General features: G+C 30.9%; 1 protein-coding gene across 2 annotated transcripts; it reads right to left on the bottom strand.

Annotated features, from left to right (window-relative positions):
* Window positions 1–2,911: 2,911 nt before the first annotated feature.
* Window positions 2,912–13,938, bottom strand: LOC105320680 (uncharacterized). Of its 2 annotated transcripts, XM_034458356.2 has the most exons (8): window positions 13,792–13,938; window positions 12,737–12,851; window positions 11,655–12,534; window positions 10,764–10,858; window positions 10,097–10,376; window positions 9,208–9,359; window positions 3,971–4,076; window positions 2,912–3,208 (listed from the first exon to the last, which is right to left on the bottom strand). In XM_034458356.2, the coding sequence occupies exons 1-8, from the start codon at window positions 13,806–13,808 to the stop codon at window positions 3,024–3,026; spliced, it is 1,830 nt and encodes a 609-aa protein (XP_034314247.2). In that variant the 5' UTR covers window positions 13,809–13,938; the 3' UTR covers window positions 2,912–3,023. The 2 variants fall into 2 exon arrangements, with proteins under 2 accessions (XP_034314247.2, XP_065923122.1); XM_066067050.1 differs by lacking the exons at window positions 2,912–3,208; window positions 3,971–4,076 and adding an exon at window positions 6,406–8,867.
* Window positions 13,939–13,994: the final 56 nt, after the last annotated feature.

Raw genomic sequence — 13,994 nt, 5'->3', positions numbered from 1 at the left:
AATTAATATTTCAACGCATATGATGACCACTCAAGCGGTTTGGACATATGTGACACTAGATTGGATTTAAAATAATTTTTCTATTAGACTTTATCCCCTGTAAAGATGAAATCAACAGCGCCCAAGTGACACATTTTTAAAAAAATACGTTTTTTTTCTAAAATGCATCTCTCCTTTTGCTCCCAGAATAAGAAAAACAAAACTCCGTATTAATATTGATTTGTCAACAAAATAGTTTTAATTGCGCAAGCTTCTTGCTTAAACATTACATGTGCAATCAAATGAATATACATGTATACCAACCAGTTCATAAATTTACATACATTTACATGTAAATATCATAAAAATTACATGTACAGTCCTCCTGGCAGATGTTCATTGATAGATTAATGTATGTCAGGCATACCTTGTGTGTATCAATAACAAGTGAGTTATAAGTATATAAAGTGCTTAAACTGCCAGCACACTGTTTATGTCTTGCATATACCATCGTGACTATTGCAATGAGTTATTAGTCCACTCTGCTACTCTTATTAACAACCAAGCTAGCCTAGTGTTTTGAAAACACCTTGGCTAGCAGAGATGTGTACATACATCTATTCAAATGTATTGAGCAAAAAATCAGAATGATATGCATTTTGTAAAAAAAAAATTGATAAATCATTTCCTGTTCTGTAATGCATGAACTTTCCTAATGCACATGTGCAAAAATATACAAGCAGTTTATACAAATTACCCTCTTATTTAATAATAAAAAAAATACATGAACACTCAGTATTGTTGAGAAAAAAATCCAGACAATATTGTGATTTATAATTTTGAGTTTCGAAATAATCTCATTCTTGTACTCTGTCTTTCATAAATAATGAAACATATAAATTTATCACAGAATTCCAAAGCAACAAATATTGCATGCCAGATTGTTGGCATTTGTAAAAAAAAAAACAAAAAACCAAACCTTATTAATAGTACAAGCAAGTAATAATTTTAAACAGGCTGGGTGGTCAACAAATTACTCCCGAGATCTACCTTCAATATTTAGATAAGATTTTTTAAAACTGAAAACTATCATTTTGAAATGGTAAAATCCATATATTTAATAAGCTTTGAAATTTGAACATTTTTCCTATATCTTTAGACAGAGCTCTTCTTCTAGAGGAGATCAAAATAGTCTAAAAATGTCCGAGACAACCCAACCCTATTAAAAATAAAAAAAAAATGCAGAGGAAACAAATGAAGCAAAATCATATTCCTGGTTTTTTTTACAGGATTGTTTCTTGTGTATTCAATAGCTAAAAAATACTAGTTACTAGACAGAGAGCAATCAATATCTTGTACCAAAGTTTCATTCAAATGATTATGAAGTTTTGTAATCATCATTTGGTTTTTTGTTTTTGGGGTTTTTCTTTTGCCAACAGATAAAAGTTACAGCTTACATTTCTTTTTAAACAAGCACAAAATATAATTACTAGTATATAGGTTTCTGACACAATTTTTGAAAGAAAACAGCCACCTTTGAGCAGTTTATTTAAATTGATTGTAATTAACATTGAAACATTTAATTTATGGACATAATTGCACAATTCTTCAATCTCAATACAATTAAAAAAAATTGAAAACTTCAAAAATATTTTAAAATTCCTGCTAAGATATCACACTTGATATATTGACAGAAAATAATGAACACCAGGTTCTTACAATAAATTATCTGTAGCAAAAAGCCCCAATAGAAATTCAATACCACATATCAAAATCAAAGTGACAGAAGAACCTCAACATTTTACTTATAGTTAAACTGGAAACCTGAAGCTTACAAACTTTGTACAAATCTTGTGTTCTTTTGGATTTGATTCTAATGGAAAACTGCATTTATTTGGGTTTTTTTACACTATATAAATTATACATGCATTAATTTAAAAATTTCTAATAAAAGATTCAAGATCCCTCAAGATCAACATTCAATACTTTTTACTTTGAGGTAAGTGCAAAATAAACTATATTTATGATTCTCAAAAATGTTGATATGAAAGAAAAAAAAATTAATGTCATATATTATATAATTTTATAATAAATACCGGTATGTAGATATACTGTAAAGCATCAATAATTCAACATCATTAATATGAAAACACAGCAAACCAATTCATTTGTTTGATTCCAATACTGATTGATGTGCTAATATACAAAGCAAAGCTTTTGAATCCATGCATGTACTAAATTGCTCTTTGCAACTTCTAAAATTTATTCTCAAACTGATATTAACTTTAATATGTTTAAGAGGCATATATAATATCGCATGAACTGCATTTGAATATTAACTAAATCCCAAAATCTCATGTAGAAGCTATTTGGGTAAACATAATGCAAATTAGAATTACCATATATTAGCATAGGAATAAAAAAACAGCAACATAAAAATACTAGACTTTTAGAAAATATCAATGATATTTCATTATCCAGTCATTTTTCAAAAATTTTAGTAAACTTGTTTGGTCTAACAACCAAAAAAAATAACATATCCTAAAATCAAATTATGAAATGAATAATAATATTGATATTATAATATATGTAATGTTAAAAATTTGACAAAAATTACTACAGGCATGTTATATTTAATAAAATGTAATGATTAAGCTTACATACCAACAGTACTATATGTATTCCAATCAAAGGTGCTAATTTAAGTCGTATACATGTAAATTAGATTAAATTAATTCATGGTACTGCTTCGGTAATCACATTTTTCTCTTTGTATATATTTATTTTCTAATCTAAAAGCTTCAAATAAATTTCAAAGAATTTTTAAAAATATGTATGGATACCGGTATTTAATTATCATGTCCATTCCAAAATGGGCATAATATCTTATAATATCAATTCAATAAATTACTGGTAAACATGCAAAATATAACCCTCAAGCATTGAGAATTGTACAGTATTAAGGTAAAAATATCCCTCGATTAAAACAATAATTCTCACTGGGCTCAGTCAAAAAATTGTAATGGATAAAGATATGTTGCACCTTAAACTGAAGTGTTTTTTGCAAGCTGTATGATGACAGAATAAAGACTGACAATACTACAGAGGATTCCTAGCATAATGATCACAGTGTCCTTGAAACAGACGAGCCAGGGAAGGTCCCTGTGACACAGTTTCAGATGAAATAGACAAGGCAGGATGTAGGCAAGTAACGAGCTTCCTATGGCACCTGGTGAAGGAAAAAAAAAAACAATATCAAACACATTTAATTATATTTCAAGAAATAGGAAATGAAAAATTATAATAATCAAAAATTTTTCCTACATAAAGCTGTTGATAATTTTTGACTTTCCTCTTTTTCCAAAGCGGGGAAATAAGAGTAGCCATAGTTTAGCTGGCAAAGATATTTATTGGCATTGAGTCATTAATTAAGATGAAACTCTTCTCAATTCAACAGAAATAATTCTCTATTAAGATGAATTCTAATACTAATTTCAATTGGTTTTCAGAAAGTATATATACACAAAGTTCTTTTTTCAATCATGCCTTAAAAATTGAATTTTAACTTAAAACCAATAAAATACTGTACCAAGGGTTATTTTCACTCTGTCTTTTTTTTCTCCCTTGTACATTTGAAAAACAATTTCACCCTGTATTGAATTTACCCAGACAATGGAATGTATGATAGATCCTCTTTCAAATTGACTTAGTAATTAAATACTTGTTTTGAATTCGCCCACTCATATTATTTGCCCAATGACAAGGAGGGTGAAATAGGCAAAAATAAATTGGGGGCAAATATTTCCCTAAATACAGCATAATGTGCAACTTTTAAATTATTCAACACATCAATGCATAAAATATTTCCCTTCACTGTGTGCTGATGAAATTTTTCCCCAATTAGTTGTGTGTTTCTGATTACTGTAAATGTGTTTTTGATTATTAACCTTCAAATAACTTTCCATGGAAGACAATATTCAAAACATCTAACCTGTAAATGCTGCCACCAGGGCAAAACTATTTCTGAAGATAATGGCCAGTCCAGTGGATGACAGTACAATCAGCATCCGCAATATGTTTCTCTTCCAAGCTGGAACCTGTAAAACACGTACATTATAAAGAAATTAAAATTTTTAATTATGATCATTTTTCAATGTATACGTAATGTTGATGAAATAATACATACATTATTGCTGGTCAATTGTAACTGACACATAGCTTTTTGTTATACTTTCATGTTAAATACTGAAATATGATTGGTTAAGACGCAGTTCATAATCCGTTCTATTACCCTCAGCGTTAGCAACGCACTTAGCAAACGGGTAACATTAAAAAATGTTACATGCGTGAAAATTATGCGCGTATGGTTTGCTGTAGAATTCACGTTATTCCTATATAAAAGCAAGAAATTTTCTTAAAAATTAAGACATTCAGTATAACAAAATAAATAGTGCCTGTTTGGGAGGATAACAGTTGAAATTGACACCCCTTGAAAACCATTGTCAACCTCCGCTTCGCGTCGGTTGACAATGGTTTTCTTGGGGTGTCAATTTCAACTGTTACCCTCCCAAACAGGCACTATTTAATATATAGTATGTAATTAATCAATTAAAATAAAGTTACATGTTTATGAATGTTAAATCATGTGATAATACAACTGAATTATTTAAAATCAAGTGACTCTTATATAAGATCACATACAGTTAAAAGATTTTGTTATTCTTAATAATTATAGAATAAACAAGATATAATTTAGCATTATATAAATAGTGCCTGTTTGGGAGGGTAACAGTTGAAATTGACACCCCGAGAAAACCATTGTCAACCGACGCGAAGCGGAGGTTGACAATGGTTTTCGAGGGGTGTCAATTTCAACTGTTATCCTCCCAAACAGGCACTATTTATTTTGTTATACTGAATGGGTGAAGTCAAGGGGTGTCAATTTCAACTGTTATCCTCCCAAACAGGCACTATTTATTTTGTTATACTGAATGTCTTTTTTAAAATTTTTAAGAAAATTTTACTGCTTTTATATAGGAATAACGTGAATTCTACAGCGAACCGTACGCGCATAATTTTCGCGCATGTAACATTTTTTAATGTTACCCGTTGCCAAGTGCGTTGCTAACGCTGAGGGTAATAGTAAATATTATTAACTGCGTCTTAACCAATCAGATTTCAGTATTTAACATGAAAGTATAACAATCAGAAATAAGTACCATTTTGTTCACAGTACAATATACTATGATGCCATGTTCCTATGACAACATTGTATGAATTGCTAATTTTTTCAGGTGAGGAAGTAGCTTCCTATATTGGCCTTCCTGAACAATGAATATGGATATCAATACATAATTGTTGCATATTCAAATTTATTTCTGAGTGAAAGGTACCAACAAAATTCACAAATTGTAACTTTTAGATTTCTAATGCTTCCACAGAGAAATAGCGGTATATGCAACTAAAATTGAAAGATTGAAATAAATAATAAAGGACTATCTTAAATTTTCAACCATGCAGTGTTATTTTAAAATGCCAAAAGCCACAGATACATGAGGCATGACCCCCCCCCCCCCCAAACCACGTACACACAAACCTATTTCATATTAATTTTGTTTTATTTAATTCTTAAAAATCTGAGGCTGATATACTTTCTTCCTATAACATTCTTGTTTGCATATAATATTATCAAATAGAAAATGAAACCATTTTGAATATACAAGCTAATTTTAAAAAAAAGCATTTTTCGAACGACATATAAAAAGAAAGATTAAGGCATGCAACTCTTTCCTTGATGTCTGTCTCCATCGCTTTAACTTCCCTTGATTGTATATTATCAGGAAAAGCATGACATACATGTATTATGGAAAATTTTCACATTAATAAATTTGACAGACATTCTTCTTTTCTTTTACTTTATTTTTAAAAGACACCAATTTGGAAAAATATCGATTAAATCACTCACATCTTGTTGGAGTGCATCAGCTGGCCCGAAAGAATGCTTACTCCTGTTGATTAATTTGCTCTATTTTTAGGTCTTTAAAATTGTTTTTGATCTTAAAATTCTAAATTTGTTAAAAAGATAACTAATCAACTGAATTATGTTTGGGTAGCATGATCAGTTTCCCTTCTGGTGAATTTTTGATACACATGATTTCCTTGTTCAAATATTATTATCATGAGTGCATCAGCTGGCCGGAAGTAAATGAATGCTAACTCCTGTTGATTAATTTACTCTATTTTCTAGGTCTTTAATGTTGTTTTTGATCTAAAAATATGTTTGGGTAGCATGATCAGTTTTCCTTCTGGTGAATTTTTGATACACATGATTTCCTTGTTCGATTATTAGAGCTAACAGCATTTTCAGAAGTTTTGAGCATTATTTTGTCTGTAATCTCATTCATAATAAAATTTTGTGTATTTTAAAATAGGTCCAGCTGATGCATACAAGTTGAGGCAGGTTGCATGCCTTCTCTCTTTATAAGTGTCTATCGAAAAACACTATTTTAAAACAAGGCTTAGCTTAAAAAGACGAATAAGTTACACTAATAATAACATTTGATCAGAAGTATTATGCATATGAATACATAAACAAGAAATATGTCATTGTGCGAGTTCGCCTTAGATTTATATTTATACAATACATTAAGTTGGGGGGAGGGTAATCCATGCCCCAAGTGCTTTTGCCAGAAGCAACTTACTGTAAACGTACTACATTTGACTGTGTATTCTATTTAGAGCTTTTGGCGGAATGCGACTTCCGCTAAATCAAGTACATTGCTAAATGCCATGTATATATGTATAAGAATAGTCACTTTCGGTAATACTGTGGAATCATCATTGTTCATGGGGGACCCATGTTCATGGTTTTCACAGATAACCCACGAATTTACATCCTCATTAATCCATATACAAGCATTTGTTTAATACTTATTAAATTAAAATTATACCGAACTTGCTATCAACAAAATTACATCCCCATGAACCAGGAAAATGTTGGCTCCCACAAACATTCACCCCCACAAAATAAAAATGATTTCACAGTACATTACAATCCATGCCAACTTGTTCAAAACTAATTTCCAAATATCTGATACATGCCAAATATAATATGTTTACAAGTAAATAAAGTTAAATAACTAAAAGCTATTTCAGTATATTTCTGCTAATTTATATATTAGGCATTGTTTTTCAATTCACTCTTACAATCGTTTTGTTTCAGGTTCAATTTTCAATAATTTTAACTACTGTGTACTGATTTTTATTCCCTAAAATTATTATATTTGCTCATAATCAGGTTATAAACTTGCATGCATGCATCAAGATAGTTCCAGCTGTTAAAACTGAATAAAATCAATAATAAGCCTTCGATCTGCACGACTTGACCATTGTTGGAGATATGCCAAAGGTCGAAGTATACTGGTTTATTATCTTAACATATGTCACATACATTATATGTAAACAATATGATGCTAAATTTGTTTGTTTATAGAGAAATAACAATTACGATCATTAAAATAAAATGATGAAAAAGTATTCTTTCTACTTCAAGCCTGCAACTGTAACATATACCCATATAAACCATTTTACCAACAAAGAGTAACGGGGTTCGACTGTTCGGGGAAAAAAAATTATCCTCTTCTATGCAATAATAGTTTCTGATTCATCTTCCTGAGTATTTCAGACAATGAATGGATACATGACACAATGCTTTCAAAGTCCTTCAAGCCAATGGTCATCTGAATGTTATAAACTTTTCATGTGGTGTTCTATGGATAAATATTCACTTGTGCAGACTTATCCTTCATTTATTACTTAACATCAATATAGATAAACAAAATACTATAGGTAGAAAGCACTTCTATCTTTTGGATTGCCTTAATATGTTTAAACAAATGTACATGTATGTTGGAGCTGGGTTCTTTATATTACCTAAAATCAAAACTTTGATCACTGATTTTTTGTCATGTTCACATATGGTGAAATCAATTTAAGGTGGCTCACTACATCTTGAAATAGTTTCTCAAATCAGAAAAAATTCACTTGATTAGGATAGATAGCATGATGCATATGAAGTATTTAAGTCAAATAGGCAAAATATGCATTTTGGATAAAAAATTATGATTTTTCAAAAATATCATTCCATAATATATATTAAACAAAAGTCCCAGGCAGAGTCAAATTCATGATTTGAGGTTCAGAAGCCTCCATTTCTTTAACCACTGAGCTCTCATGATATTTAACCAAATCAATTGATACAAACTCTTCAAAAAAAATAAAAATAAAATAACCATCTTGTGATGTAGTGTTTTAAAAAAGGATAATTCTCTATGTAGCGAGTTACCTTAATATTCAATCGTCGATAAAAATGAATGAGCATGCCATATTTTGTGTACATATCCTCTTTTAAAATCCCTCATATACTACTTACCCATATAGCAAACTATGACCAAATGAACATAAATATGTCAAATAAAATTATGCAAATGTATATATCTTATGCTGGTGCTTGCCATGGACATCAAAATCAACCTCTAATTAAATAAATACAAAAATATTTTTGAGAAGTAAAGTTAAAATTTGAAGAAATATAAACAACAATGCATGCAGACTTTTTATGCATGTAATAAATATAACCTGTAAACATGAAACCCTTGACAAAATTAGCATGGGGCTCTAAAGTTGGTCAAGTACTTGTATATTGTAAAATGCAAAGTTCAAACTAAATTAACAAAGAATCAAATTTAATTGAAAAGGGAACAGATTAAAACAATATTGGATAGAAACATGAGACACCGCAGATATACTACTTGAAATCACACTCAAGGCAAGACAACTCTTAGCCACAGTTGATTGTTCCTCTTCATCCAGATCTCACAAGTCTTGATCTATTTTTTAAAATGTCATAACTAACATAGAAATTTACTACCTTATATCATTATGTTATCTTTTAAAAAAAGAGTAAAATCGCAAAATATCTTCTTTCAGAACTAATGCTTGAGGCACATGTAAACAATTTAGCCATTCTACTTTCTTGCTACTACATGTATAACTATGAATTCAACCAGCAGATTTAGTAAATTATAAGTCTAAAAAAAGAAAAGCTCTAAAACTACTTTTATGGTTTAAAAAATGAAAATTATTTATCATAGTGAAGGATTGAACAGCCAAGCTCAGGTGAGCTAATAAAATAGATGTCTTAGTAAAACGCACACATTTAGAACTTACCGACTTAGGAATGTGTGCTGCTACAGATACTGGAAGGGCTGTATATGACTTGTCCGAGGCATCCGGTAGGAGGGACTCTTTGCCTTCAGCCTCCTCCTCATCTTCCTCACTCAGCAGTGAAGAGGACCTCTTCTTTGGTCCACAGAGAGCACCTTCATCAAAGATAAAGATGCAATAGTTAATAAATTATCAATACATATAAAACTACATGTATATATTGGTTTTTTTTCTTGGGATAGATGTATACAGGATGTGTTTGAAAAACACTAAGTCTTCCATTATCGTAAAGTTCCATGATGCAAATACTGTAAACGTATTATATTTAGGGTGTACAATATTTGGCGCAAAATAGTTTTTGAACAAGTTAGCGTTGATTTGAATTAACATATTCCTGAATGTGACTATTCTTATACATATATGCATGGCATTTAGTGATGTACTTGATATAGCGGAAGCCACATTCCGCCAAAAACGCTAAATAGGATACACAGCCAAATGTAATATGTTCATTGACCTACATCAATGACCTTTGCAAATGACATTAACATCTAGCCTTGACCATTTACTTAGCCAAATATGAAGTCTATTTATAACAAATACAAGAAATGTATGTTATAGCCAAACAAGGACAAATAAATAGAAAAATTGATAGATATGATAGATATGCCAACAATAAAATATTTACCACAATTCTCTGTGAATCTTCGAAACATAATTTAGAATATGATAATAAAAACTATTTTTATATGAAAATAAATCGCATATATCATCTCCATGAGTCCAAATAAGCTTCATAGCACAAGAGATTCTAAGGATATAAAAATTATAACCTTAAAAAGAATAATTATACATACACATACAATCACCCTATAACATATGAATGCATTACCTTCTGAGAAGAGGAAAATTTCACACATTTCTATCACAGGGTAAATTTGAAGTGGGAACGTCAACAGTACCCCTAGGATTGCACAGATATTTACGGCCACAGATACCCAGCTGGAGGACGGAATGTTCGTGTTCAACATCTGGTTCAGTTCCTCTCCGAACCGGAGGTATCCCATCACACCGAATCCTCCGAGGATCACACCCAGAACACCTATTGCACCGTGAAGAAAGGCGGCAAAGTTGTGACGATTTCCCTCCATGCTGGATTCTACTGGAATGATCTAAATAAATTTTTTTAGAAACATGTGGAAATTAATTTATTTGAAATTCAACCGTTAAAATTTTTTAAAAACTGTTTTCACCATATCATTCTCAAGAAGTGTCTTTGATGATCAAAATTTCATATGATCAAATGACAATTGTTGTTTAAATTGTCATGATTTTATTAAAGCATATAGACTATATGCTTTAAAATCATGACAATTTAGATTATATTATAGTAAGAAAATCATGCAATTTCTTATTGTGTCTGTCATAGTTGTTTATACTCAAAGGCACTTAGAACCTCTGTATATATACATCTAAACAATACATATGTGCACATATCTTCAACCTCTACATGTACATGTAATGGTACCAAATTAAAATTTTAAGATAATATCACATACCAAACCAATCCCTTCAAATGCAGCAGTCACCATACCAAAGAATATAGGAAGTCCTTCCCATTTCGTCCATATTATTGTGTCGTGAATTTGAAAGTCTGAAATTGTAATAACCTACTGTTGTAAGATGGACAAATGTCAATGCTTCATGATGATCTATAATTAAAGATCTGTTAATTAATGTACATTTGAAGTACTTGCATTCATTTTCTTTTCTTTTTTTTTAATCAATAGAAAAAGTTTAAAATGTAGTGATTAACATGATTAAAAATCAACGAGGATTATTACATTAGTTCAAATCAGGCCACACCAATATAATTTCTTTTCGTCGGACATCCTGTGTAAAAAAGTACAAGTGGGCAAGCGATTAAATAATTTAGTTATCATTTTTTGTGGCAAAAATATTTAGGCGGTATATAAATAAATTTGTGCGGATGGTTATATTTTTTCTACTTGCTTCTGATTTATAAATTAAAACTATTTTATAAAATGCGAAAAATAGAGACTGAGTGGATTTAGAACAGAAAACAGCGCAGAACTTCCTAGATATGGGAAAAATTAATAATACATTGTAATATTGTTAGTATAGTTTTATTCAAATACGAGCGCACTGGATCCAATGAACAAGAAATAATATTCGTGTGGCCTCATGAGTGAATATTAAAAAAAAACCTTGCCAATCTGACAAAAGAAAATACACCACTACAACAACATGATATTAAAAACTCTGTTTGGTAAAAGTGCATAGTTCTGACTTTCAGTGGTGAAGATACATGTATACCAGTAATATTGGTGACTTCTTAGCTATATTCTGTACTCAAACGATAAATTCTAAAACAATGTACAGTGTATTTCAACACTAAACATGCTAAATCTGTAATAAAATCCACTTACCAACTATCAAGTAAAGGAAGACAGATGCACTGCCCAATAAAATGGACGCATTAGCTATTACACTAATAAATCCTAATTTTCTAACATTTCTGAAGAGTGCAAACAACAGAAAGAAAGGAAGAGGAGCCAGCACTAATAGCTTCAAGTCAGGAGCAGTGGACTGGATTACTTCCCCTGTTATATTTGACATGGCCATGGATGTTGCATTTGCAAAAGGCATTTCTGTTGATGTGGAAATATTTTCAAAGAATGCACTTGTGACTGAGCCATTTAAATTTGTCAGAGGCGTATCAGATGTGTCTGTATCATTCTTTCCAGGTAGGACACCCAATAAAGAAGAATTCGTGAAATCAGTTCCAATGGATCTTTTTGTTGGCTTGATAATAGTACTCGGCACTAGTCCTAAATAACGAAGTTCACAATAAGGCTCTATCTTAGCTACATAGCTTACATTGTCCACATTTACAATGCCGTTATAACACACATTGGATGGAAATAACGAATACACAGTATTTCCCAGAAAGATGGAGTAGTTCACACAGAAACAGAACTGTGTCATTGCAATACAGAAGTTCACAATGATTCTTCCCACTTTACCCATGCTGATCTGTCCTATGTCACCATAGGACATGTGCTTCAGCATGTGCTGTTCTATCATTGACGCTTCATCCACATCATATATAACTATGTCATCATCTTCGTCATCAGAAAACAGTTCTGCATCATTGTCTCTGGCAGATGAAGAGGCACCATTTGAGGATTCTGTGGAAGCTTTGTATAATTCTATTACATGTCTGATGGCATGGTATTTTGTTTTAACTATTAGGTGGCAGCAGTGATCAGTCACCAAGGCAATCAAAAGCAGTCCACCAAATCCCAGCTGCAAAGAAAAAAGGCAGTTCATTATAGTTACAACTGTTGCAGATTTCATGTTACATACACATGTTCAATATTCTTTATCTAATAATCAAGACATAAATATCTTTTATGGTCAACTATTAATAGAACAAAGATTATGTAATACATGTATTTAAAAATAAATGCACAGATTTGTTCTTTGTAACATTTTTTATGTAACTTACCCCTAAACCACTTTGTAAAAATGCATAGGAAACGGTTAAGTAGTTGGAGCCAATAAAAGCCTTTAACATGTTTGCAAAATCTGCTACATAATTCTGCCATGCTGGTTTTGGCTTGCTGTAAATGTAAATATCATACTTATTCTTCAAAATCTCATATATTTCAAAACATGCTAAATCCATAAACAAAACTCTCTTGAATAAGTTATTCAACTCTGCATTATAAAACTGCATGTATTTTTACAATGGTATGTAATGGCCTGGTATAGTGTCTAAAAGTATTAATAATTCTAGAACATTTCCATGCTACATGTAGTGTTTATTGGTAATTCACCTATACAAATCAAGTCTGATAGTAGAGGGAATTTAAGTAAACAAATGACATGACTGACATTCATCAACTGATCAATTTGAATGTAGAAGTACATCACATTAAAATATTTTCAAGAATAATAATTTAATCCAAAATAGTGGAGATTCCGAGAAGAAAATGATTTCGAGAGATATTTACCAAAATTTGATACTGTACATCTTTTAAAACAAGATGTTATGCATTTGACAAGTATTTAAAAAACTCTTGAATTTTTTAATTATAATAATTTCAATATATTGTTCGTGAGTACGAGTTGACTATAGTGAAGTTGTAAAATGAGTGGACCACAGAGTTTTGGGTATAACCGGACCATTCGATTACAAGTCTGCATGGGTAAAAGTCAGTTTGGGTACGACTTCACTTGATTCCTTTTGAAAATATTGAGTGAATAGGACATTTCTAATTTTCTATCAATGCATTACAATTGTCATTACCGTTAAAAGTAAACTGCATGATTTATATTCCATTAGGTCATTATCCTATAATTCATGTATCGTAGAACAAATATCGTATAAATAATGTTATATACTAACTAAAAAGAACCCAACCATAGTCTGTCACCGAAAAATAGACACGTTTCAAACTGTAAACATTTAGCACGAAGTGAAATTGTTAGTGTCAGAATATCAACTGATGTTAGATTCGGAGTAACGTTCATATTTGTTCAACTCAAAGTGACATGTACCTCGTATTAGATGTCATTGTAAAATATGAATTAACCACAGACAAATCATCAAAACAATCGGCTAGATTTCACCAGTTCAGTTTGTTGCTGCAACCTGTCACATAGGAACTCTCCGATCACTGAAAATTTGTTTCGTCTAATCTATTCTTACAACAAATTCTATTGGATAATGGGACTCGACATTAGCCAATCAATTTTGTCCT

The sequence above is a fragment of the Magallana gigas genome, chromosome 7 (genome assembly GCF_963853765.1).
Source record: "Magallana gigas chromosome 7, xbMagGiga1.1, whole genome shotgun sequence".
NCBI classification, from domain to species: domain Eukaryota; kingdom Metazoa; phylum Mollusca; class Bivalvia; order Ostreida; family Ostreidae; genus Magallana; species Magallana gigas.
The sequence above is the reverse complement of the archived record's forward strand: the minus strand, read 5'-3'. Positions and strand labels throughout refer to the sequence as shown.

Bases quoted from the DNA above. Each gene is read 5' to 3' on its own strand.
- LOC105320680 (XM_034458356.2), bottom strand. The intron at 9,360-10,096 runs GTAATGCATTCA...TCTTTGATGAAG, and splicing joins AATTTTCCTCTTCTCAGAAG to GTGCTCTCTGTGGACCAAAG. The intron at 4,077-9,207 runs GTAAGTTCTAAA...CGTGTTTTACAG, and splicing joins CAGCACACATTCCTAAGTCG to GTTCCAGCTTGGAAGAGAAA.